Here is a 23,467-nt window from a genome sequence, read left to right on the forward strand (position 1 = left end):
ATGTTTTGTTTATTGTTTCTTGTTATATTGTTTGATCATCTCATACTATCACTAGCTTTGCTTTACGGGTGTGTTATAGTTTTGATTATTCTATGTACTTTTATTCATCACTTGATCTACTCTTTATTAGATTAGAATCAAAACCACTAAAAAAGAGTCTGGTAATGGTTACTTATTGGGGTTACAAGAACTCTCACAGTTCAGACAGTCTAGGAATCTAAGATGAGTTAGGCGCTGACGTGTCGGCGAGCTTCTCGAGGAAGCAAACAACGTCATCAGGAGAGCCAAGGAGATATCTAGCACTGGTGCGTGTACGACCAACTGCACAAGAGAAGTAGTTCTCTCCTTTAAGGTCAAGCACGTTCCAAGATATCTTCTCTGGTGAAGGACGTCTTGAGTTCCCTAAGCTATGGTTGTTGGAACCGCTTTTTGCTGTCTGAAGAGATCTCTGTGAAGAGGCCTTGTTGTTGTGGTGGTTAGAGTTAGAGGAGGAAGATTTTGAACTGCTTTTGCTGTTGTTGTTGTTGTGGTGTGTTGACTTTGAAGGCGGTCTTCTGTCTCCTCCTCCTGATGATGATCTGGTTCCACCACTATCAGATGATGGTCTGGACCGTGAGATGGCTGGGATGATGTCAGAAGGGAGCTCTGGTTCAAAGAAGGTGTAAACATCTTCGTCCTTCCCCAAGAAGTGGCCAATGCACAAGACGTAATCTATTGGTGTGGTCATTGACTTGCTATGCACTATCTCTCCTAGAATGCGATCTATTGCAGCTCCCTTGGTCACGCCTACCGCACGGACTTCAACAGAGCGGCTTCCTTGGACAACATCGACTGATGCATTAGAGATTGGTCCTGTCCATAAGTGTTGTAACAGGTCTCTTGCTTGAAGTCTCCCAAATTCAATATCTACATCAGAATTGAGTTAGTCTTGTTGAATGATCAATGTTCAAGAAATCGATAGGCGGAAATTAGATGTTTTGTAGAGTATTATTGATTATACCGATTTTTAAAACAATGTGAATGATTAATGAAAGGCAGAACCAATAGGAGTAGTAGTTACCTGCATATTTGTAGTTCCATATAAGAGAAGTATCTCTTGTTTCAAAGTGTGACCTTGGTGTTCTCTCAGTGAAGTACTTGAAAACATGCTATAAATAGAAAGAAAAAAAAACAGAACTCAGATTGAGTTTAAATAAGTTTTGTCTGGACTAAGGTATCTTATTACCTTAACGCTATCAACCCATTCCATGTTCAAGTGTTCTGGCATTGTAGTCATCCACTCTCCATTTGTAAGCCTTAGGAACATCCCATTCTCTGCTGCCAACCACATATCATACTCTCCAAAGTTCTGATTTTAAAGTAAAGAACCAAGTCAGTAAGTGAAAGTGTTACAACAAGAAAAGGAAAGAACAATAGAGAGATACATACTTTGTCCAAAACGCTTCTGCTGCTTCCGCTTAGGACAACTATGGTTGTACTTGGATCACTGCATAGTGCCTTCAAGGGTCCTTTTAGCTCTGGGTGTAAGTTAAGATCCATCTCCTTTATCTGATCACCTCTTCTCCCTTGGTTATCCACTGGCTCAGTCAGTGTTGCATTGAAACCCTGAAATGTTTTTTCAATGTTACAAAGAGAAAGTGACCTCAAAACATGAATCTTAGTTTTCTATAAAAAGTTACCAGGATTAGTAGTCTGTTGGTGGACTTTGAATACCGGCGAATAGCATCATCCTGTGGAAGCTCAGGTGGGACTTTGCTGATTCTTAGTTGAGCCTCAATCACAGTGTCATTTAGTTCACTGAAGATTTGTTGAAAGTTTTAGCATTACAATAGCTTACAAGGATCATCTCATTAAATAAGACATTATTTGATTTGTTTACCTCACAAATGTTTCAGCCCATTCTTGAGCGGTGTGAGTTTTGACATGATGAAAGTTATGGCGATGTCTTTTCTCTCTTTCTTCAGGTGACATGTTTAAGGCCTGTCCAATGGAGGCAGCAACTTCTGTAATGTTCCAAGGATTCACAAGAATGGCTCCAGCACCTAGAGACTGTGCAGCTCCTGCAAACTGTATAACAAAATGCAACATTAAAAAAAAAAAACTTTGTTCTCTTAAAATTAAAGCATTGTTAAGAGTTATTACTTCACTGAGAATGAGGACGCCCTTTTTAGCCTCTTGGCAAGCAACAAACTCGTAACTGACAAGGTTCATCCCATCTCTCAGAGATGTGACAAGTGCAACATCTGATGAAAAGAAACTAATCAGATGAAAAGAAAGTAACAAACCATACAAAACTGTAACCATACCAACAAGTAAATAGACCATTTACCTGTGACGGCATAAAGTGCACATAAAGCATAAAAGTCCAGAGAACGATCCTGACAGTAACAATAAGAATTTTATCAGCATTATCTCAGAATTGCATGTTCAAATTATATAAGATCTAGAACACCAAATATATATAGCATGATGCAGATAATCTTTTAATTATCCATGGTACCATCAAGAACACTCTACTAACAGCCGTAGAAGTCTAACATTCAACAGTATAAACACAAGATCGTTAACAAAGCATGTAGAGGAGAAAACAGACCAGGTGATGTATTGGAACTTGAGTCAGTGTCCCAAAACGACCATTAATGCGTCCAACAATCTCATGAACTTGGCTTGTGAGTTTTTGATCTGTAAGAAAACACCCACAAGTTCATCCATTAGCTACGTTAAATGAGTGAAGCTAATCAACTCCATTTGAGGAGAGCTAGTTACTATGCAAAGACAGAGTCCAAGAAACCAAGAAAAGCTTACATTCAGAGACATCTGTTCTTGTTGGCACTGCAATTTGCAGTAACACCACTTTATCACGCCAGCTTGCGTTCTCCTCAAGAAACTTTTCAAACGCAAGAATCTTTTGTGGAATCCCTTTGATCATATCAAGCCGATCAACACCTAACATCACCTGTCAATACAAGGATAAAAAATTACTATGTAACACTTCCATTGACTTTGCCTCAGAAGAGCTTCCATAAACCATACCTTTCTGCCAGCAAACCGTTCTTTCAACTCCTTCATGTGTTGTATCACGTCAGGGACTTCAAGTGCTCTTATAAACCTCTCAGAATCTATACCTATTGGAAACTGAAACCCAAACACAAAAAAAAAAAAAAAAACACTGTGACAAAGGCTTCCAAAAAGGACAAGGTGTTATTTAAATGAAATGGACATACAGCTGCAACTCGAGTGAGCCTGCCTTGATCCTCAACACCCTCAGGTGTTCCTTCAAGCCCAAGTATCCGAGTGCACGCACTCACAAAGTGTCTTGCATAGTCATACGTATGAAACCTGAAAAAAAATATACAACAACACATAGATATTTAATCTCTCATAACCACTAGTAATAACTAGAGTCATCAAGTAGAGACTTTACCCTACTAAATCAGCAGCAAGAACTGATCTAAGCAGCTCAGATCTTGAAGGAAGCGTCCTGTGTATCTCAGAAGAAGGGAACGGTGTGTGGAGAAACCATCCAACTTTCATCTTACTGTTGTACTCTTTAAGACATTTAGGAAGGAACATGAGATGGTAATCATGGCACCAGACGACATCTCCTTCTTCATAATGCTCGTTGACAACATCAGCAAACATTTGGTTTGCTTTCTTGTAGGCAGTGAACTGAGACTGGAAGCTTCTCGTTGTGGCAAGACGGTCTTCTTGTGGAAGTCCAAGGTAGTGAAACAGAGGCCATAGGATGTTGTTGCAGTAACCGTTGTAGTACTGATGCACAATCTCTTCATCAAGGAACACAGGTATACACCTCTGCAAAAGTTGAAACAACATAAGACTCCTAAGTATACACAAGATCATTCTCATTGTCTTAATTTTTTTTGCTTATCAGTAATTAAAACTATTAATTTAAAATTACATTTATTTTCTTCTATAAATCACCGTATTTTCATTCTACTTTACACACTATTTCACCAATAACGAAAACTTTCTTGTTTACTTCTCATCCTCTCTTTATGTAAGATAATTTTATTTCAACAAAACAATAAGACAATTTTACACACTATTTCAACAATAAAATAAAATAGAATGAAAAATGTGCTGATCAATAGAAGAAAACAAATTATTTTTAAAATTAATTAATTTTAATGAAACTAGTTATTGGTAAAAAAAAAGAGATTACAATGTTACCTTCTCAGCTAAAGCTTTGGTAAGTGCCTTCTGACCAACCTCATCAGGCACATTAACACCAGCCCATCCAATCCATCTGGCCTCAAACTCCTTCACACCTTCAAAAACGACATAGTTTTATAATGTCATCAGCCTTATGTTTGGTTCAAGAATGATGCTAAGTGAGTCCCTTACCTAGGAGAGCACTAACTAGACCACCAGCACTGATCTCTAAAGACCATGAATCTTCACCTCTTCTCACAGCAGAAACAGGGAGCCTGTTAGCCACCACAAGGAGCCGTTGCCTGTTGTAAGGCCTTACTTCTTGCCTCTCACACACATCATCGTGGGCCATAGCAGCAGCAGCACCTTCCAGGTACTGCTCAACATATTGTTGCCTTGAACTGTCACCTTCTAAACGCAGGTCGTTCTCAGAGTTGTCAGGATTGTCATTAGGGTTGAGAGCACGGTTGCTCCTCCTCTTCTCTCTAAGCTCTCTTTCTCTCAAGAGCCGTTCTGTCCGAGAGAGTGGGATGTGAGAAGAACTGAGGTTGTACTTGTTCCCAGGCATACGCTCACACCAAAACAGAACCTAAAGAAGCTCAGTTTCAATCCAGAGAGTAACCTGCATTATATTGTTAGGCCACATTAAGAAACCAAAACATAATAAGAAAAAGACTTGAAATGTCACTGTCAATTCACCATACACTGAATGTAAAAGAAGCCATCAGGCAAAGGAATAAGCATCTCTAAAGTTATAGCAAAAGGCAAAGAACAAAACAAACACAAGATAGTGTCAAACACTGAAGACAAGGTTGTGAAAGGCCAAGAACTTGGAAACAGAAGCAAGAAACATGGAAAAAAAAAATACACAATACTAACCAGGAAGGGCACATGAATCACACATCTTCACATCCACTCAAAAGAAAAAAGGACCAGTGATCCTTATACACGAGACAAAAGGCTTAATTTGAGGATATATATATATAATTAAAAAAAACTTTCTTGAGGTGGGTTTCAAGTCGTTATCATCGAGAGAGATGGTAAGTAAATAGAGCCAAAAGAAACAGATGGTGAGAAGCTAGAAAGGGAACGGTGGGAGAGATATTATCACAGAGAGAGGGGAGCAACAAAATCCTCGTGTAAGCTTTACAGACTACACAGAGTCTTCACAGCCATGCAAGTGTTAATTACACCAAAAAAGATTCTTGTCTGAAAAAAGACACCAAAGACTTTAATCTATCTTCTCTTCTTTTCACCACTCATTACCCAAAAATAAAATAAAGTCTAGAAAAATCTTCCTATAATTCGCCAAGAACTAAATCAATTATATTGACACCGCCGGTGAAGAGCAAAGAAAGATCACACGCATACACACTTAGCAATCACGAGATGACGTAAGAACTAGGTTTTTTCAAAGATGAGATGACGTAATCATTAATGAAGGGATTAATCGTCTCCTACATATAGCTCTGTGGGTCCCTTCGCCTATCCGGATCCTAGAGCCGCTCCTCCTCCGCCTGACCAAGCTTTTTTATTTAAGCTTATTTATGTAAGTAATTCGTTTCACAAACTATAAAAAATTTATTCATATATATTGTAAAAAAAATTATGATATCATAAATAATTTATAATATTCTATTTTTTCTAAAAAAATAGTATTATATTTAGTAACTTAGATAAACAAACAAAAAAATTTATTAAAAATATAGAATTTGTATTTGTAGAATACATACAAATCTCAAAATATTTATTTTTGTGGAACGAAAGAAATATTTTTATTATTATTTTGTATTATTAACCCAAGAAGTCATTTATATATGGCCTTATTTTATTTTATTTTTTGTAACTTTTATATATATATATATATTTATATATGGACTTATTAACCCAATATACATGGAAATGAAATATATATGAGTATGACATTAAAAGGTTTAAGCTGAGATTGACCTCTCTCTCACTCGGCCCAAGCTGGCTTTGGAATTTGATTCTGGGATATATATACAACGAAGAAAGATCTCTCTTCTTTATCGGAAATGGATTTTTTCTCAGTAGACGAGAAAGAATTTTCTTTAAAAAAAAATAGAAATTCTAGATATAGGGTGTGGAAAACAAGAGTTAGTACTTGGTAGCCACAGACAGTCTGAAAAGATAAAACCCCACATATATCGTATTCAGTCTAGTTTTGAACCACTAACAGTAACAAGTCAAATCAAAATTATGCAAAAGAGGAAAAGAAACCAAATAAAAAAACTACGTTTCAAGAAATGTTTAGAAGAGAGAGGACTCTCAAGCAAAACTCTTGCATAGTTTAACACCAGAAAAAAAAAAAAAAAGGAATCAGATGCTTTAAGTCAGAAGACAGAAAGTGTTTTCTTTGCATAGCACTGACCCCAAGTGTGGCTATTAAAAGAGTAAAATCGACACCTGACTTTCTACAGCACACTCTCTTGCATAGTTATAACAATGTCAAACATTTGAATGATATGCACAATGGAAAACAATGAACACAGAAGAGAAAAAAAACATTATTCGTTTTTTTTCAGTGTTACTACTGTTCATATATTGACTTTGGAAGGAGAAAAGAAAGTCACATGATGTCCCAAGCCAACAACACAAGCATGAGGACACGATGTTCCTTTAATATGGTAGAAGAAGAAGAAGACGACTTAGTATATGTTTATATTGTGTGTGCGTGGATAACAACATACGATATGCGTCCAATAATATGTGTCGGTAAATCTAAGCATCATATATTTAACAAAAGGCAACCAAGGATAAAGAAAGTATAACAAACTGGTGGTCCACCTAATAAGACAGCAAATCTAAGCATCATATATTTACGATTAAAAAAAGTTATACGATTTTGCTGATCTCACTTTTGCTTTGGCTATTGATATATGTACAGTATATATGTCCTATTATTTGAAAAAAAAATATAGTTGAAAGTCTAGTAGTTAAAGTTGTATAACCCTACAAAACATGTGAGTGAGATAAATAAAAGGAGAAATAACCAAAAAAAAAAAAACACTAGACACCCCCAGGACTAGGAAACAAGAATCTGTCACATACCTTGCACTTGTACTAACGTTTAAAGACTATCCTGTAACCAAGTGGCACTGTATATATCAACCATTTTCAAACTAGAATACAGGTATGAGAAATGCATTAAGATTGCTTTTTCCCGTGAAGACTGCAGTCATAAAGCAGTGACTTATTCAAGTAGACACGGAATCCACAATCACTAAGGACCCCACCAAAGATCGTGTTAAATTTAGAACAAAGTTGAAAAAGATGGACCATTCATCACGCACACAAAAAGTTTATGATTTCCCTCTAAAATGGTCTGTTTTAAGTATTGGAGTGATATATGAAAAGGAGAGTACATGCAAACGAGTTTTTTTAGTCATGGATGGGTTCATATATAGAAGATATTATCCAATTAGAAGTTGAGATTAGAAAGTTTTAAACACATGAACCAAACAACACAGATCATTATCATCATTATTATCCTTTTTTGGATCTTGCAAAAAGAAAAGCATCGTTGAATTTTTTAAATGCTATTTATGTTCTTTTCAATAAACCAAAGGTTTTGTAAAGCACCTTAATCAGGAAACAAGACACCAGCCAATATAATATTATCGAGTTTATCTTAAGACTACTTCAACTTCAATAAGTTAGTTATATGGCACAATAACTTTCTTAGTTATATGAGTGATGATGTTTTCATAGCATGAATGTCTAGAATCCAACTACTTCACATCAAGTTTCAATCACTTATGGTTCAGATAACGGAAGAGTACATTCAAGAAACTTGCGCTGACTCCTCTTATGCTTCTTTTCAGTTCAATCATGATTCAAGAAACAGAGCAAATCTCTATAAATCCAATCATATCAACAACTAAAAGATCTCATCAGAATCAGAGACGAGAGATCAAACAAACAAGATCGAAAAACATATCATGAGAAATCAATCGATGATCACCAGTTATGTAGAACCACGAAACCCTAATAACAACTCTTAAGGGGAAAAAACTAGGTTAAGCACATCAAAGTCAAATAACGTAAGCGGAAACTGCTTGTAATGAGATGAGATCAGCGAGGGAAAAAAAACTAACCTAGATCGAGGAAGGAAGCAGCCGCCAGAGAAAGCAACAAAAGCTTTGTTGATAGAGAGAGAGACGAAAGCGATGGAGTCACCAGCAGAGATCGATGGAGATCGTGTGAAAGGTTTGTGTAGGAGAGTGTGTGTGTGTTTGGCTGAGAGAGAGAGAAATAGAGAGAGTATGCAAGGAGGAGGGGCAGCCTTCTATGGTTTATGGCCCAATCATTTGGAGGGAATTTGTTCTCCCTTTTTTCACCTTTTAAATTCCTTTTTTTAATATATAGTTTTTTTTTTTGTAATTTCTCTTCCTCAACCAAAAGATAGCCAACAAAATTTAAAAGAAAATAAAGGACTACTTTCACCCACAACCAAAAGTAACGATATCAAAATCTTAATTATTATTCTTGCTGACTACTGTTCCACAAATTATTTTGTTTTCTAAGTCAAAGTATTCAGTTTCTTAAAAAAAACTAATATCAGTGCTATATAAAATTTTTACTGCTATATTTTTTGAGAAAAAAAAATCTAATTTTATGATATTCCAATTATGCTCTATAAATTTCCAAGTTGTAAAAATAAAGTTTTATTTGGCAGTGAGAAATACCTAAAACATTATATTTTGGCTTCTGAAAATTTATAAACAAAGTATGAAACCTTTTTAAAAAAAACGTACAGACAAATTCTCTATAGTATTCAAATCTATAGCTTTAAATAATAAAAAATTTGCAATCTTAATACTACAGTTAAAAAAAAAAGTTGAAGATTTTCTCAATTAGACCCATAATCTAAAACTTGGTTTGGATCTTAGGTTTTTATAAATCGAAAGTCTAACACTTTATGGCAATTTATAATCTAGAATTGAGCAAAACTTTATGGTTTCAACATCCCTGAAAACTATAAAGTAAACTCGATATTTTAAAATGTCAGCAAATTGTTATATCCTTTTTTTGGTAAAACAAATTGCTTTTCTCCAAAAGCTTAATTAATCATATATAATTTTTTAATATGTCGACGTTAGATAAGTTAACAGAATAAGTTGATTGGGCCACATGAGAGACCACGACGAGGACCTTTACGTACGTCAGCGTATAACTTTTAATTCATGGGCATCATCTGACTCACCGCATAAACACTAACCTGTTATTAACGTGATTATTATCTTACACTATACGGTTTATATATTCCTTTTATATTATTTAAAAAATCTGATTACGTGACTCGCGTCAACGTGTGTGAGTGGAGCATACAGTGTGATATAACAAACTAAGTCTCACATTGGAAAATTAGACAAGGAGTGTCTAATATATAAAGAGATGTCCAACTCTAATAGTACGAGGCCTTTTGGGATGGAAACCAAAAGTAAAACCATGCGGGCTTGCTAATTAGGCCCAAAGTGGACAATATCGTACTAATCGGATAATATAGAGTTGGACATGGGATTTCACAATCCCAACAATTGGTATCAGAGCGGTTGACGAGAAATCTGCAAGAAGACCAAAATACCCTTCGAGTAGGAATGGGACCCTTCAAGGTGGAAAGGGAGGTTCGGCAGAGATTAGTCAGAAGATCCTGGAATTGTGGGAAGAACATTCTCGACTAAGGGTGTCGAATGTCGAAGATGCGACAAGGCACCGAGATGATTCGCTAGAGGAAAAATGGCACAAGGTGTGTGGTCCTTAGCTTGAGGGGGAGAATGAGAGATGTCAATCAAAGTCCCACATTGGATAATTAGACAAGGAGTGTCTAATATATAAAGAGATGTCCAACTCTAATAGTACGAGGCCTTTTGGGATGGAAACCAAAAGTAAAACCATGCGGGCTTGCTAATTAGGCCCAAAGTGGACAATATCGTACTAATCGGATAATATAGAGTTGGACATGGGATTTCACAATCCCAACAATTGTGATATAACAAACTAAGTCTCACATTGGAAAATTAGACAAGGAGTGTCTAATATATAAAGAGATGTCCAACTCTAATAGTACGAGGCCTTTTGGGATGGAAACCAAAAGTAAAACCATGCGGGCTTGCTAATTAGGCCCAAAGTGGACAATATCGTACTAATCGGATAATATAGAGTTGGACATGGGCTGTACAATCCCAACAATTGGTATCAGAGCGGTTGACGAGAAATCTGCAAAAAGACCAATATACCCTTCGAGAGATGAATGGTATCCTATGAGTTAGGAATGAGAGGTGTGTGGCAGAGATCAAGTCAAAAGATTCTGGAAGTCAGTTGTGCGATACGAGATGAATGTGATCCTTAGTTTGAAGGGGAGAATGTGATATAACAAACTAAGTCTCACATTGGAAAATTAGACAAGGAGTGTCTAATATATAAAGAGATGTCCAACTCTAATAGTACGAGGCCTTTTGGGATGGAAACCAAAAGTAAAACCATGCGGGCTTGCTAATTAGGCCCAAAGTGGACAATATCGTACTAATCGGATAATATAGAGTTGGACATGGGATTTCACAATCCCAACAATTGGTATCAGAGCGGTTGACGAGAAATCTGCAAGAAGACCAAAATACCCTTCGAGTAGGAATGGGACCCTTCAAGGTGGAAAGGGAGGTTCGGCAGAGATTAGTCAGAAGATCCTGGAATTGTGGGAAGAACATTCTCGACTAAGGGTGTCGAATGTCGAAGATGCGACAAGGCACCGAGATGATTCGCTAGAGGAAAAATGGCACAAGGTGTGTGGTCCTTAGCTTGAGGGGGAGAATGAGAGATGTCAATCAAAGTCCCACATTGGATAATTAGACAAGGAGTGTCTAATATATAAAGAGATGTCCAACTCTAATAGTACGAGGCCTTTTGGGATGGAAACCAAAAGTAAAACCATGCGGGCTTGCTAATTAGGCCCAAAGTGGACAATATCGTACTAATCGGATAATATAGAGTTGGACATGGGATTTCACAATCCCAACAATTGGTATCAGAGCGGTTGACGAGAAATCTGCAAAAAGACCAATATACCCTTCGAGAGATGAATGGTATCCTATGAGTTAGGAATGAGAGGTGTGTGGCAGAGATCAAGTCAAAAGATTCTGGAAGTCAGTTGTGCGATACGAGATGAATGTGATCCTTAGTTTGAAGGGGAGAATGTGATATAACAAACTAAGTCTCACATTGGAAAATTAGACAAGGAGTGTCTAATATATAAAGAGATGTCCAACTCTAATAGTACGAGGCCTTTTGGGATGGAAACCAAAAGTAAAACCATGCGGGCTTGCTAATTAGGCCCAAAGTGGACAATATCGTACTAATCGGATAATATAGAGTTGGACATGGGATTTCACAATCCCAACAATTGGTATCAGAGCGGTTGACGAGAAATCTGCAAGAAGACCAAAATACCCTTCGAGTAGGAATGGGACCCTTCAAGGTGGAAAGGGAGGTTCGGCAGAGATTAGTCAGAAGATCCTGGAATTGTGGGAAGAACATTCTCGACTAAGGGTGTCGAATGTCGAAGATGCGACAAGGCACCGAGATGATTCGCTAGAGGAAAAATGGCACAAGGTGTGTGGTCCTTAGCTTGAGGGGGAGAATGAGAGATGTCAATCAAAATCCCACATTGGATAATTAGACAAGGAGTGTCTAATATATAAAGAGATGTCCAACTCTAATAGTACGAGGCCTTTTGGGATGGAAACCAAAAGTAAATCCATGCGGGCTTGTCAATTAGGCCCAAAGTGGACAATATCGTACTAATCGGATAATATAGAGTTGGACACGGGATTTCACAATCCCAACATACAGCGCAGAAGAAATTCCATTCCAGATTAATAAGATTTAGATCGTCAATTAAAATACTATACAATAAATCATCGAATATTTTACAAAGGCTGCAACTTGTAAAGTGCTTAGAAATTATTTTCTCATAGATTCGAAGTTAGGAAATGTAATAAACTATAGATATGCTTTTCGTGGTCGCATGGATCACTTTTTGCTAAACTTTTTTATTTGATTTTCTTAATCAACATTTTGTATGTGGCTTTTTTGTTGTAGTTGTGGTCGTCGACAATTTTTTTTTGCTTTAAGTCCACTGTTTTTAAAGTTGAGAGAGTTAAGAAACGACCACTGGCCAGTGGTTTCGCCGTAGTCAGTGCACTAAATTGATATTTATTGAAATTTAAGCATTATTCTAAAGTCTAAATCAAATAGCATATTTCTCATTTTAATAAGTCGCCCATGCATGATCCATAAAGTTATTTTAAAAAACTAATCCCTAAAGTTACATTAACAGTTTTTAGAAAATAGACAACTTTTATTTTTCAAACAATGATAATTGTTTTCTGGTTTCAACTTTGGATGGGCAAAATGTTATTTTAATAATGATCAGAGTAAATCTGTAATTTAATCTGGAGAAAAATAACGACCAGAGTAAAAGAAGTTAATTATTTGGTTTTCTTTTAGTTCAGATTTTGCCCTTGGAAAACGCTTTAAGTGTTTGAAAATTATTTTTGATAAATAATGTTTTGATATGCAATCATTAGGTTCTGTCAAAATGAATTTGGTTTGAATTTAAGGAAATTGTCCTGAATTTATTATTTTATTTAGTTAATTTCTTCAGCCTTTTTGTTTTGACTCTTATTTAAAATTGAGTTTTGTATTATTTGGATTTATATTGATATAACTACGTGACAGAGAAATTCTGGTATGGCAAGTTGTGGCCTTTTTTGTTTTTGACTCCTATTTAAAATTGAGTTTTAATTTGTTTTATGTGGACTAATATGTTATAACTATGCGATAGAGAGATAATATATGTCATTACAAACTGATTTTATAAACCCAAATTCAAATACGATCACCACCAATAGCTGTGGAGACTGCATACCACGCGCTAAAAAGGATAAAACGATTAGATAATGGTCACTGTTTGTAGTATGATCTTTCCATGCACGTAGTGTTAGCTTTTACATTATTACTCTAGTTCTTACAACTTTATTTCGCTTCCTTTTCTACCAAAAACAAAAAAAAAAACAAAAAGATGATATTATTGCTTGCCAGCTTCTGACGATTTTTTATCAGACAGATCATCCACAAGCACTACGAACTAAATCAAATGTAAATTGATTTGAGATTCTTATATAGGGTTACCTAACTCACTAGTCTAAAACGCTTGAGCATAGCATGAGAACAAATATAGTTTCGCCACTAATAGGAAGAAAACACACTTAATACTGAGTGGTATGGCGAATAATTCTGGCAGGCGAACATTTTCCGCTTTTATTGCAAATTCGGTTGAGCCAATTACACTTAGCTTATACATTTGGTGTGTCGAATCTTATCACATTTTTACAGCTGTGTGTGTGTGTTTTTAATACAATACAGTAATTTAATTTGCAGTTTTGATGTCAAAAAGGTAATTTTCTAATAGGATAATAGCTTATGAATTAATAGATATTAGATACATATGTATTGGGATTAATTAAGATATAATTACAAATAATTATTTCATCAAACTAAGGAAAATATACATTAAATCAACTAACATACTAATTAACTTGACTGAGGTCACCTCCCTAATTTCTATATAGTTCTGCCATTGGATATGACAGAGTGGTATATATGTCCATGCACACACAAATTAGATCGAGTCGCGCAAAAAAATTTATATAATTGCATAGTATGTAAAGCCACATATTATTTTAAAGAAGCCACATATAATTTATTTTTCTTTCTTAGGAAGTATCATGTGTACTCTTGTACAATCATCCACCATAGTTTGTCTGTATTATGCTTGGTGATTTTCTTACCTTAGAACATTATTTATTGTTTGTCGCATTCAAACCATATATGTTATAGTATATATATTTGGACAAGCTATAAGAGATGTCTTAGGTTGTTCAATTAAAGATCACGTACAGTAGCTTACTAAATATGGCCATATCAGAGACAATCACGTGAAATTGGATTTTGCGAGGTCAGATTCATAGGTTCGGTTCGCCACTACTATACGTGGTACCACCACTATCACACCAAATAAAACACGTGGAGTATAACCGGTCCGGTACGATTTCAAAACAAACCCCACTTCAAGATCAGATTCTAGACCGGACAATCTTTAAAGGACTGCCCACTCGATTCTGAGGATCTGATCCTACTAGGGATTGTTCCTTATAGGCGAGACGCTGGGACCGAGTTTGATCCGACTAGTACCGGCTAGGAGTGTAGGACTGGACACGGTACGTGCCTATTTTCACGTTTTGAATTATTATGTTTTCGGTTCACCAAATTACCAATATTATCCGTATGTTATCTGAAAAAATAGATATCCAACAAACGTTTATGGGCTGATATGTTCTCAAAATCTTTTTTTTTTTTTGTCACCAGAACATTTGATAAGATGGGTCATAAGAAAACGCCTTCAAGAAACATGTTCCTGGTTCTTTGTCTTAAATGATTATATTTATAACATAACACAACGTCCAATGGTAATTAAAAGATACAGAGATCACATTGTAACGAATATGTTACATGTTTCCATGCAAGAACAATGATCAAGCAACGTAGTAGATTGGGCGTCTGTATTCATCGAAGTACTCATCTCGGTTCAAGAACAAGATGGCGTAGATAGCGTAGATTACTCCAGGGAGGTATCCCAAACAAGTGAGAACCAAACAAATGAAGAACTCAACAGTGCAACAGCCATGCCTGAGACAAACTCCGACGAGAGGAAGAAGGATCGCGATCACGATCTCGCAGCAAAGCTCGCAACTGCTCACCATCAAGATTGGATTAGCTTGAAGACTTGACCAAAGGAGAAGAAACCTCTCGAAACAAAACGACCAATGATGATAATTACATTCAGGGGCGGATGCAGGAATATATTTAGGTGGGGGCACATGCCTTATGTCTATTTTTCAGTTGGGGGCATTTCATAGACATCATACAAATTACTGCAGGAGAATTGAAAATCAGATGGGGGCACGTGACCCCATTCTCTTGGGTGTACGTCCGCCCCTGATTACATTGAATCAATATCCAAACTCAAATATTTGAAGATACGAATAAGCTGATTTTTAATGTGTTAATTCAAACTTGAATTTATAGGTTCTCAAATGCTCATATGTGTGGAAGTTCTTTATCCTAGTGATTAAAAGTTTTAAAGTGTCTACACCTTGAATTATCAAAAGAATATAACTTCTGATTTATGGATACAAAGTTCATCAAATATTATTACAAGTAAAGACATTCGTCTTGATCTGAAAATGTTATGGAGAATCATGTTTGTCATGGATATGTGCATGTAAAAGTTAGAGGTTGAAAAGAGACCATAATGCATGGTTATAGTTCACAGTTTGGGAAAAGTCATAACCTTCTAGTAAAAAAACAAGATTTTTTTTTATTTTATAAAAAAACATGAATTCATATAGATGTATGGAGGGTGGATAATAAGAAGACAGATGGTTAAGAATATAGTTGGGCCGATTTTTCAGTTAGGCCAGTTTGGTAGAATGTATGTTAGGCCCAAATAGTTTTTGGCGTATCTTTGAAGAGCCTCTAAAGCAAGCAGAGGGTCTACGGAGGTCTCTCAATCAACATCTTCTCATTTCTCAGACGTGGTTTGCCACAAGTCCGGTGGGCGCGGCGCCGACGATTAGAGAGAGAGATAAAAGAGTGACGAAGAGATAATCAGAAAGTTTTATATATATATAGAGAGAGAAACATAAAGAGATTGAGTTCAAGGAGAATGGCGATCAGGAAGCTTCTGCTTCTATTGAAACCGATTGATCCGTACCCATTTCTTCAATCAGGAGGTGTCTCGCTCATCAAGAACCCTCAGGTATTACTCTCCTCACTTCGTTTCATATAGATTTTTGGAAATTCTATAGCCAGATCATGCCTTTTTCGTTTCGCATAGAAGGTGTTCGACGAAATTCCCAAGAGAATAAGGTCAAAACGTTTGATAATTTCATGAAAAGAAACTCTTTTTTTTTGTGTGGGTGTTCCTAGTTTATGTAAAAGTAGAAATCTTTCTGCTTCCTTCATACCCGCATTGCGAAAAGTTTCCATTTTTATCTGTGGGCATTGAACTCCTCTGTTAATGGTGCGATATGTCAATCTGAAGACTAGATGAGTAGCAATGTATCTTTAGTGTTTACTCTTTCATACGTGTGAAAATTTGTTACTATCTTTGTTATTGTTGTGGTATGCTTGTCATGGCTTACATTGTTATTGACTCTGTTTTTGCTGTTGTTGTTGTTGTTTAGGTTCTTAAGTATCTAGAAAGCAGGTGCAAAGTACACAGGAATGCTATAAACCTTTGTCAGGAGATACTAAATAAGAAGGCAGTTGAATGGAAACCCATTTCACGCAATGATGTATCGAATCCCATTCGTGATGTTGATATGGTCATCACCGTTGGTGGAGATGGCACCCTCTTGCACGCCAGTCATTTCTTAGACGATTCTGTTCCTGTTCTTGGAGTCAATTCTGACCCAACACAAGCTCTCGAGGTCTTTTAGCTTTGAGTTTTCCCATATTACCTGATAGCAATTAGTTTTTTAGTAAATGATGTGAAAGGAAGCTAAGTGTTTTGTTTTAACCATAGGTGGAAGAGCTGAGCGATCAGTTTGACGCTAGTAGAAGCACTGGTCATCTTTGTGCCGCAACAGTTGAGAACTTTGAACAGGTGAGTTTGATCCTTAGAACACTCAATGCCTATGCAAATTTGGTTTTAAACAGTCAGCTACTTGTTCACAGGTACTGGATGACATTTTGTATGGCAGAATAGTTCCTTCGAAAGTATCGAGAATATCAGTGAAGTTAAACACAGAGCCTCTTCTCTCACACGCACTTAATGACGTTTTGATCGCACACCCATGCCCTGCAGCGGTTTCAAGGTTCTCGTTCAAGTAAGAAGTTCTTAGAATGAAAAATTAATTAAGTTTGCTTGATCCAACACTATGAACAAATCTTTCTTACAATGTTCACAGGATAAAGAGCAAAGATGGCTACACCAGTCAAAAGACAGTGAACTGCCGCTCGAGCGGCCTAAGAGTCTGCACAGCAGCTGGCTCAACTGCAGCAATGCTGTCAGCAGGTGGGTTCGTGATGCCAATGTTGTCTCGTGATCTCCAGTTTATGGTTAGAGAGCCCATCTCTCCCGGTTCAAGGGCCACTCTAATGCATTCATCCTTCAAACCGGATCAGTCCATGGATGTTAACTGGTACTCAGACCACGGCACCATCTACATGGACGGTTGTCAGGTTCGATACAACGTGCAGCTCGGTGATACGATCGAGATATCATCTGATGCGCCGGTCTTAAATGTGTTCTTGTCTCAAGGGTTTAGTCAGGTCAGATCAAGGTACTAGATTTGTTCATAAAAAGTTAAGAGTTGGTACATTGAGAGACACTTTGGACCCACTTTGTCTATAGATATGGATTCGTTGATTCTTTGATGCTTGAACAAGTTTTAATTGAAGTTGCTATCTTTCTTGAACCAAGAACGTGGATGTATATGATCCACATGGGTATAAATAAATGTTGAGAATTAGACGCATCACTTTTCTCGTGCAAATTGTTAATTTTGGAGAAATATCTTTTTCTAAATGGGACCTTATTAATGATTGATTAATTATTTCTCTACGTGTATTAATAGTATAATCTTGATGTTATATAATGTGATGTTTTGAATCAAAGAAAATTTAATCGATGCAGACATGGTTTACTAATTGACAGCTTGACTACAGCAGAGATGGTCTCCTGCAATTAAGACGCATGTTTTTTTTTTTTTGAATTGAATGTTAAATTTAATTCAAAAAAAAAAAAGATTTTTTACAATTTTGTAATTCCTATCTTTTAGTTCTGATCAAAAAAGAAAGAATTCAATCATAGTGAAAAAAACTATTTAGTATCAAACCAAGTAGCCATTCCATCTTCATACTCCTTTCCCCCCCTTCTTCTGATGACAGTGAACTGATTCCTCATGTTCTTACCCAAACGCTGAATCAAAAGCACAGCAGGAACAGAATCCTCTCCATGCCTTCTTCTATTCCGCTCTCTCCATATTGTATGAATAGCAATTAAGACGCATGTTATTAGACTCCTACGTGTATTCTTATGGATCACTCATGTGAGCCTAAAAATATCCCCCTTGAGACCTTCTTATTTAGTGTTTGACCCTCTTCTTCTTCATGCTTTTGTATCGAAAAATAAATCTTCCTAACCGCCACTATTTATTATTTTATTAATTTTAATGATATTTTCCACTAATGACTTATCTAGAATCCAAATGAACAGATAATTAGTCAGACAGAATTTTATAAAATAAAATTCATTTTTTTTCTGAAAACAAAAGATCCTCCTTCAGACAAGAGTTGCTTAAACCATAAACCTCTCAAAGCCTTGAGGAGACAGAACAGGCTCCACTTCCTTCTCTTTCCTAATACTATTTTTCAACCATCACGTTTTCTCGAGATTTGAATCTTCTTTTGGATGAACTAAAGATAAAAAAAAAAGAAAAGGATGAAGATTCAGTGTAACGTGTGCGAGGCGGCGGAAGCGGCGGTGCTATGCTGCGCAGATGAAGCTGCGTTGTGTTGGTCTTGCGATGAGAAAGTTCACGCAGCTAATAAACTCGCCGGAAAACACCAGAGAGTCCCTCTCTCTGTCTCTTCCTCTTCCATACCCAAATGCGATATCTGTCAGGTCTGCTCATCTCTCTCTCTGATCTGATTTCAAATCTTTGGTCTTTATTCTCCAAAAAGATTCGATCTTTATATGTATCAGAGAGGTTGTAAGAGTCTTTAAGCTCTGACAACCTTATGCGGTTTCTGTGATTGTGTTTTTCTTTGAAAAACCCTGAAACTTTTTTTTGGGGGTACTGTGTTTGTTGACAGGAAGCTTCTGGGTTCTTCTTTTGTCTGCAAGATAGAGCTTTGCTATGTAGGAAGTGTGATGTAGCAATCCACACTGTGAATCCTCATGTCTCAGCTCACCAGCGGTTTCTTCTCACTGGAATCAGAGTTGGTCTTGAGTGTACGGACACAGATCCTTCTTCAAAACCTTCACCATCCAATGATGACAAAACCAATGAGGCAAAGCAAGTTACTCTGCCAACATCTGAGCCTCAGAAGATGGACTTTGATCATCATAAGGTGGTTTTACCGGAAACTAATGTCAGTGATCACATTTCGACAAAGCTTCCTTATGCAAGCAGTGGATCAGCTACTGGGAGCATTCCTCAGTGGCAGATAGAGGAGATTTTCAGATTAACTGACTTTGATCAGAGCTATGAGTACATGGAGATTAATGGATCATCTAAGGTAAACAATTAGTCTATCTAGATTCTAGAGTGTTACAAGTAAAGATTGATAATTTTTTTTGGTTTCTTATTATGAAGACTTTTTTTTTTTTTTTTGCAGGCGGATACTAGTAGACTAGGAGATTCAGACAGCTCTTCAATGATGCGGTCTGGAGGAGAGGAAGATGGAGAAGATAACAGTAACTGCTTGGGAGGTGAGACATCATGGGCTGTTCCACAGATTCATTCTCCACCAACAGCTTCTGGTCTCAACTGGCCTAAACATTTTAACCACCATTCAGCAGTGTTTGTTCCGGACATATCTTCTTCAACTCCTTACACCGGTTCTTCCCCTAACCCGAGGGTTGGGAAACGGCGGCGACGGTTCTAGCCATTCTCAACAACCGGCCGGTTTGTCAAGAGATGTGAGACCATTACAATGATTTGGAAACTTGTGTTATATTGTAGTTGGCTTGTGACTCAATGTTGAATGTTCTTTGTTATACTAATGGAAAAACATGATTTTTGAATTAGACTAAACTACACTATGCAGAGTGCATTACATTAAAAGTAGAGTTATCATCAAGTAGATCATTTGCTAAATTCTAAATCCGTATTACAAAGAAGAAATAAAATGAGAAAACACAGGTCCTCTTGATCCAAAACTATATAAAATGTTTCATCCATACCGACTCATTTGCTGCTGGAACCAGGAGCAGCCCAGTGAGGTGGAAGACGGTCGGAAACAGGCAAACCAGTAGGAGTGGGCAAAGTTTTGACATTGATGTCAAGAGGATACAACCGATACTCAATGTCAAGCTCTCTGCAGATCTTGGCTATCTCTTCAACAAGTTGAGATCTTCTAGCCCATTTCTCTCCCATGTCTTGATGGTTCATTCTATGCGTTGGCCAGACCGCAATCCTCACGCTGTTTAGCGACTCCATGTCTTTGAATACTATCATTGGCGCTGGATACCAATGATCCTTCTTCCCCTCAATGTAACTATCACAGCAAATGAATGTCATAAGTATATAAGTATTCATGTATAGAACTTGTGTAATATGCAATGTACCTTGTGATTCTCTGCTTGATGAGCATGATTTTCTCAGCTGGAGTAGTAATGTGGATGGAGAATTCGATTCCATCTCCCATGTCTGGACTACGGTAATAGTTTCCAATGGATTTAGTCCAGAGGAGACTGTTCGGGTATACAACTTTCTGGTTATCAAACCTCAAGAACACAGTTGTCAGTATGTTCATCTCTTCCACAACCATCTGAAGAAAAATTAAACATTACATACAATATCGAAAGCTAAGTTTATTTTACTGGTTTTGTGATAATTTACCTGGACACCGTCGATCTCACATCGATCGCCTACATCAAAGGGGTGTATCACAAACAAGTAGATGATAGATTCGAATACTATCTTGCACATGTTTCCAAATATGAACGCGACAACCACGACTTGCGAGCTCATGACCACTAGGAACTTGGTGGAAGTGATGCCAAGTATGATAAGCCAGATGATGACTATGATAATCCCAACTACGATGTTCACCATCTTGTGAAGCCTGTTCACTGCTGTTTTTGTGTCGTTTAGGGTCAACGCAAGTGCTCTCCTCTCTCTGAAAGCATTCACCTGTGAAGAACGTCTGGTTAGTATTCATTAATGTTAAAGATTGTGGACTCATCATCCAAACTTACTTACCACCCAGTTTTTGAGAGATGATTTACTGATTCGGTTCGTCTCAGTTGCTCCTTCGAAGAGACTTAAAGTCTTCAAAGCTTCGTCTTCTGGCAGAAACCGTGATATGTCCTTCAGGTAGATGAACCTAAACAAGAACACAAATATTAACAATGTGATATGGTCAAAGGGCCATGGATGTTAAAGTGGATACTTACTTTGATCCAGGCTTGGCTACATTGTGAAAGATCTTTCTAGCAGCGAGCTTAGCCTCAAACTCACTCCTAATCTGGTTTCCTTTATCATCCTCAAAGTTCGGATCTTGCAGCTGCTCATCCAAAGTAGTCAACGACCCATGCCTTATTATATTCATCAGCCTCTTCATCTTCCACGCCGAAACATTCTTAGTATTCAGCTTATGCAAGCTATCAATCGTAATCCCTTTCTTATCTCCACCTCCCTCAGAGAGAACGCGAGATATCAGCAACGGGCTCTTCTCAACCGCCGTCACCGTAGGACTCTTCTGAGCCTCAACACCACCACCGCCAGGATTCTGAAACTTCTTAACCTCAACGCTGATCCTCTCTTCCTCCTCCTCGTTCCTCTGAATCTCAATCAAAGGAGGACCAGACAACGTCTCAATCACGTACTGAGTAAACAAAGACTCCTGAATCCTATCGAAGTAAGTACTCATATGAAACGAAGACGCAAGAACTTTAACCAAAAGCGTCTTCACGAGCCATAACAAGAACCCAACCAACAAACAAACAATAATCTTCGTCACTTTCCTAAGCGCCTTAGTATTAGCAGCTTCCGCAACTTTCTCATCGAACAAGAAGTGCCACGCAAGCAACACAAGCCCTAACCACAAGCAATTCATCACAGCCTTTCTAACTCCGTAAACAAAATACAAAACCCTCTTTCTCAAAAGGAAGTTTCTCTCAACGAAGAAGACAACAATCTTCACAATCCAGCTGGACACCAACCTCCCGCATATCAACACCAACACCATCGTCTCCCACTTCCAGAGGTGAAGCTCCCAGATTACCTTGTCGCGCAAGTAACGTATCGAGAGCGTGCAAGCCAACGCGGCGATGATCAGAATCAAACTCAGCCACTCCAACACAATCCATAAACTGAGCTTATCTTTTCTATACTCTTCGGGGAGATCCTCCTCCGCGAACGGATCGTCTTCTTCCTCCTCCCCTCCTTGATTCCTAGGGCTTTTCCCGAAGAAACCTGATTTCATCTGCCCTGACCTCGGAATCCTCCCCGATTTCATCTCCGTCGGAGGAGGCAGCGGAGGCTTCGGCGTCGGCGGATCGGAGAGGCGTGACCTAGTTCTCATCTTGAGTAAGTTCGTGGAGCTTCTCTGAGTCGGAGCGGCGGCGGCTCCGCTACACTTGACGACGACTTCTCCGTCGCGGCTGTCTCGTCTCCCCACCGCGGCGTCGGTAGCTCTCGCCGACGTCGGAGATTCGGAGACGGGAGTTAAGCCTTTGGACTGATTCTGAAGCTCGTCCATGCTCAGGTCCATGTCGAGGGAAATCTCGCCGGAGGCTTGCTGTTTGTGGAGGAACTGACCGATGAGCTTCGTCGGAGGATCCTCGCCGCCGCGGCGGAACTCGAACGGCTCGTTGTCTTTACCTTCATCGGAGGATCTCTCACCATCCGTCGCCGGAGCGGGGTTAATGCCTTTGTGGAGGTTGCCATGGCCGTCGGTCCAGAAATCGTAACTTCCGTCTCTCCATATCTTGCCGGAAGTCTCGCCGGAGGCTCCATTGGTGGTGGTTGCGTTATCGGGATGATCGTTGATTTTGAGGATGACTTCTCGCCGGTCAGTCGAATCAACGGCCATGATTTAATCCAGCGAGTTTGGGTTACGCGTATACTACTCCAGAGGGATTACGAAGAAAACACTTTTGGGTAACTGTGAAAGCTTAAAGAAGAAGAGAAAACGCTTTTTTATTTTTTTTCAGATCATAGCTGGTCATATAGACTGATAGAAGTAATAATAATAATAAAGGAAATTAAATTGATGTTATTTAAGAAGGTATGACGCGTGGCGACCAATCGCTAGCACACAACAAGAACGTCATCATCACTTTGAATTTTGGACGACACACATCTTCTCTCTGTCTCTTGATTTTCTTCACCAAACTTTGCGAAGTTCGAGAAGAACTTGATTTTTTATTACACTCGCTATATAAGTTAGTTTTAGTAATTTTCTATAGTAAAAATCA

The 23,467-nt window shown here is 37.9% G+C and overlaps 5 protein-coding genes across 8 annotated transcripts; 2 read left to right on the forward strand and 3 right to left on the reverse strand.

Moving 5' to 3' along the window:
- Window positions 1–98: 98 nt before the first annotated feature.
- On the reverse strand, window positions 99–8,521 carry LOC103832336 (alpha,alpha-trehalose-phosphate synthase [UDP-forming] 1). Of its 4 annotated transcripts, none has more exons than XM_009108320.3 (16): window positions 8,292–8,521; window positions 4,366–4,795; window positions 4,192–4,289; window positions 3,425–3,813; window positions 3,225–3,339; window positions 3,034–3,135; window positions 2,806–2,956; window positions 2,594–2,682; window positions 2,330–2,378; window positions 2,143–2,243; window positions 1,880–2,067; window positions 1,680–1,797; window positions 1,429–1,605; window positions 1,226–1,348; window positions 1,061–1,148; window positions 99–906 (listed from the first exon to the last, which is right to left on the reverse strand). In XM_009108320.3, the coding sequence occupies exons 2-16, from the start codon at window positions 4,739–4,741 to the stop codon at window positions 218–220; spliced, it is 2,853 nt and encodes a 950-aa protein (XP_009106568.1). In that variant the 5' UTR covers window positions 4,742–4,795; window positions 8,292–8,521; the 3' UTR covers window positions 99–217. The 4 variants fall into 4 exon arrangements, with proteins under 4 accessions (XP_009106568.1, XP_009106570.1, XP_009106569.1 ...); XM_009108322.3 differs by lacking the exon at window positions 8,292–8,521 and adding an exon at window positions 5,635–6,509; XM_009108321.3 differs by lacking the exon at window positions 8,292–8,521 and adding an exon at window positions 5,053–5,287.
- A 6,131-nt stretch (window positions 8,522–14,652) lies between these two features.
- LOC103832337 (UPF0057 membrane protein At2g24040-like) lies at window positions 14,653–15,105 on the reverse strand. The gene has a single exon (XM_009108324.3). The coding sequence runs from the start codon at window positions 15,012–15,014 to the stop codon at window positions 14,787–14,789; it is 228 nt and encodes a 75-aa protein (XP_009106572.1). The 5' UTR covers window positions 15,015–15,105; the 3' UTR covers window positions 14,653–14,786.
- Window positions 15,106–15,804: 699 nt separating this feature from the next.
- LOC103832340 (NADH kinase) lies at window positions 15,805–17,798 on the forward strand. The gene is made up of 5 exons (XM_009108328.3): window positions 15,805–16,072; window positions 16,500–16,745; window positions 16,841–16,921; window positions 16,993–17,144; window positions 17,226–17,798. Exons 1-5 carry the CDS (start codon window positions 15,980–15,982, stop codon window positions 17,605–17,607), a joined length of 954 nt encoding a protein of 317 aa, XP_009106576.1. The 5' UTR covers window positions 15,805–15,979; the 3' UTR covers window positions 17,608–17,798.
- Window positions 17,799–18,097: 299 nt separating this feature from the next.
- Window positions 18,098–20,068, forward strand: LOC103832339 (B-box zinc finger protein 22). The gene is made up of 3 exons (XM_009108326.3): window positions 18,098–18,943; window positions 19,135–19,560; window positions 19,660–20,068. Exons 1-3 carry the CDS (start codon window positions 18,761–18,763, stop codon window positions 19,927–19,929), a joined length of 879 nt encoding a protein of 292 aa, XP_009106574.1. The 5' UTR covers window positions 18,098–18,760; the 3' UTR covers window positions 19,930–20,068.
- LOC103832338 (mechanosensitive ion channel protein 6) lies at window positions 20,045–23,377 on the reverse strand. The gene is made up of 5 exons (XM_009108325.3): window positions 21,443–23,377; window positions 21,249–21,372; window positions 20,886–21,179; window positions 20,612–20,814; window positions 20,045–20,541 (listed from the first exon to the last, which is right to left on the reverse strand). The coding sequence occupies exons 1-5, from the start codon at window positions 23,080–23,082 to the stop codon at window positions 20,232–20,234; spliced, it is 2,571 nt and encodes an 856-aa protein (XP_009106573.1). The 5' UTR covers window positions 23,083–23,377; the 3' UTR covers window positions 20,045–20,231.
- Window positions 23,378–23,467: the final 90 nt, after the last annotated feature.

Source organism: Brassica rapa, chromosome A07 (assembly GCF_000309985.2).
Source record: "Brassica rapa cultivar Chiifu-401-42 chromosome A07, CAAS_Brap_v3.01, whole genome shotgun sequence".
Classification (NCBI taxonomy): Eukaryota; Viridiplantae; Streptophyta; class Magnoliopsida; order Brassicales; family Brassicaceae; genus Brassica; species Brassica rapa.

Excerpts from the sequence above, each read along its gene's own strand:
- LOC103832340 (XM_009108328.3), top strand. The coding sequence starts at position 15,980 with ATGGCGATCAGGAAGCTTCTGCTTCTATTGAAACCGATTGATCCGTAC. Across the intron at positions 16,746-16,840 it reads ACCCAACACAAGCTCTCGAG|GTGGAAGAGCTGAGCGATCA; the intron begins GTCTTTTAGCTT and ends TTTTAACCATAG. Across the intron at positions 16,922-16,992 it reads CAGTTGAGAACTTTGAACAG|GTACTGGATGACATTTTGTA; the intron begins GTGAGTTTGATC and ends ACTTGTTCACAG.
- LOC103832336 (XM_009108320.3), bottom strand. The coding sequence starts at position 4,741 with ATGCCTGGGAACAAGTACAACCTCAGTTCTTCTCACATCCCACTCTCT. Across the intron at positions 3,136-3,224 it reads GGCTCACTCGAGTTGCAGCT|TTTCCAATAGGTATAGATTC; the intron begins GTATGTCCATTT and ends TTTGGGTTTCAG. Across the intron at positions 2,683-2,805 it reads AAGAACAGATGTCTCTGAAT|ATCAAAAACTCACAAGCCAA; the intron begins GTAAGCTTTTCT and ends GTTTTCTTACAG.
- LOC103832337 (XM_009108324.3), bottom strand. The coding sequence starts at position 15,014 with ATGGTGAGCAGTTGCGAGCTTTGCTGCGAGATCGTGATCGCGATCCTT.
- LOC103832339 (XM_009108326.3), top strand. The coding sequence starts at position 18,761 with ATGAAGATTCAGTGTAACGTGTGCGAGGCGGCGGAAGCGGCGGTGCTA. Across the intron at positions 18,944-19,134 it reads CCAAATGCGATATCTGTCAG|GAAGCTTCTGGGTTCTTCTT; the intron begins GTCTGCTCATCT and ends GTTTGTTGACAG. Across the intron at positions 19,561-19,659 it reads AGATTAATGGATCATCTAAG|GCGGATACTAGTAGACTAGG; the intron begins GTAAACAATTAG and ends TTTTTTTTGCAG.
- LOC103832338 (XM_009108325.3), bottom strand. The coding sequence starts at position 23,082 with ATGGCCGTTGATTCGACTGACCGGCGAGAAGTCATCCTCAAAATCAAC. Across the intron at positions 21,180-21,248 it reads CATCTCTCAAAAACTGGGTG|GTGAATGCTTTCAGAGAGAG; the intron begins GTAAGTAAGTTT and ends CGTTCTTCACAG. Across the intron at positions 20,815-20,885 it reads GTGAGATCGACGGTGTCCAG|ATGGTTGTGGAAGAGATGAA; the intron begins GTAAATTATCAC and ends ATTTTTCTTCAG.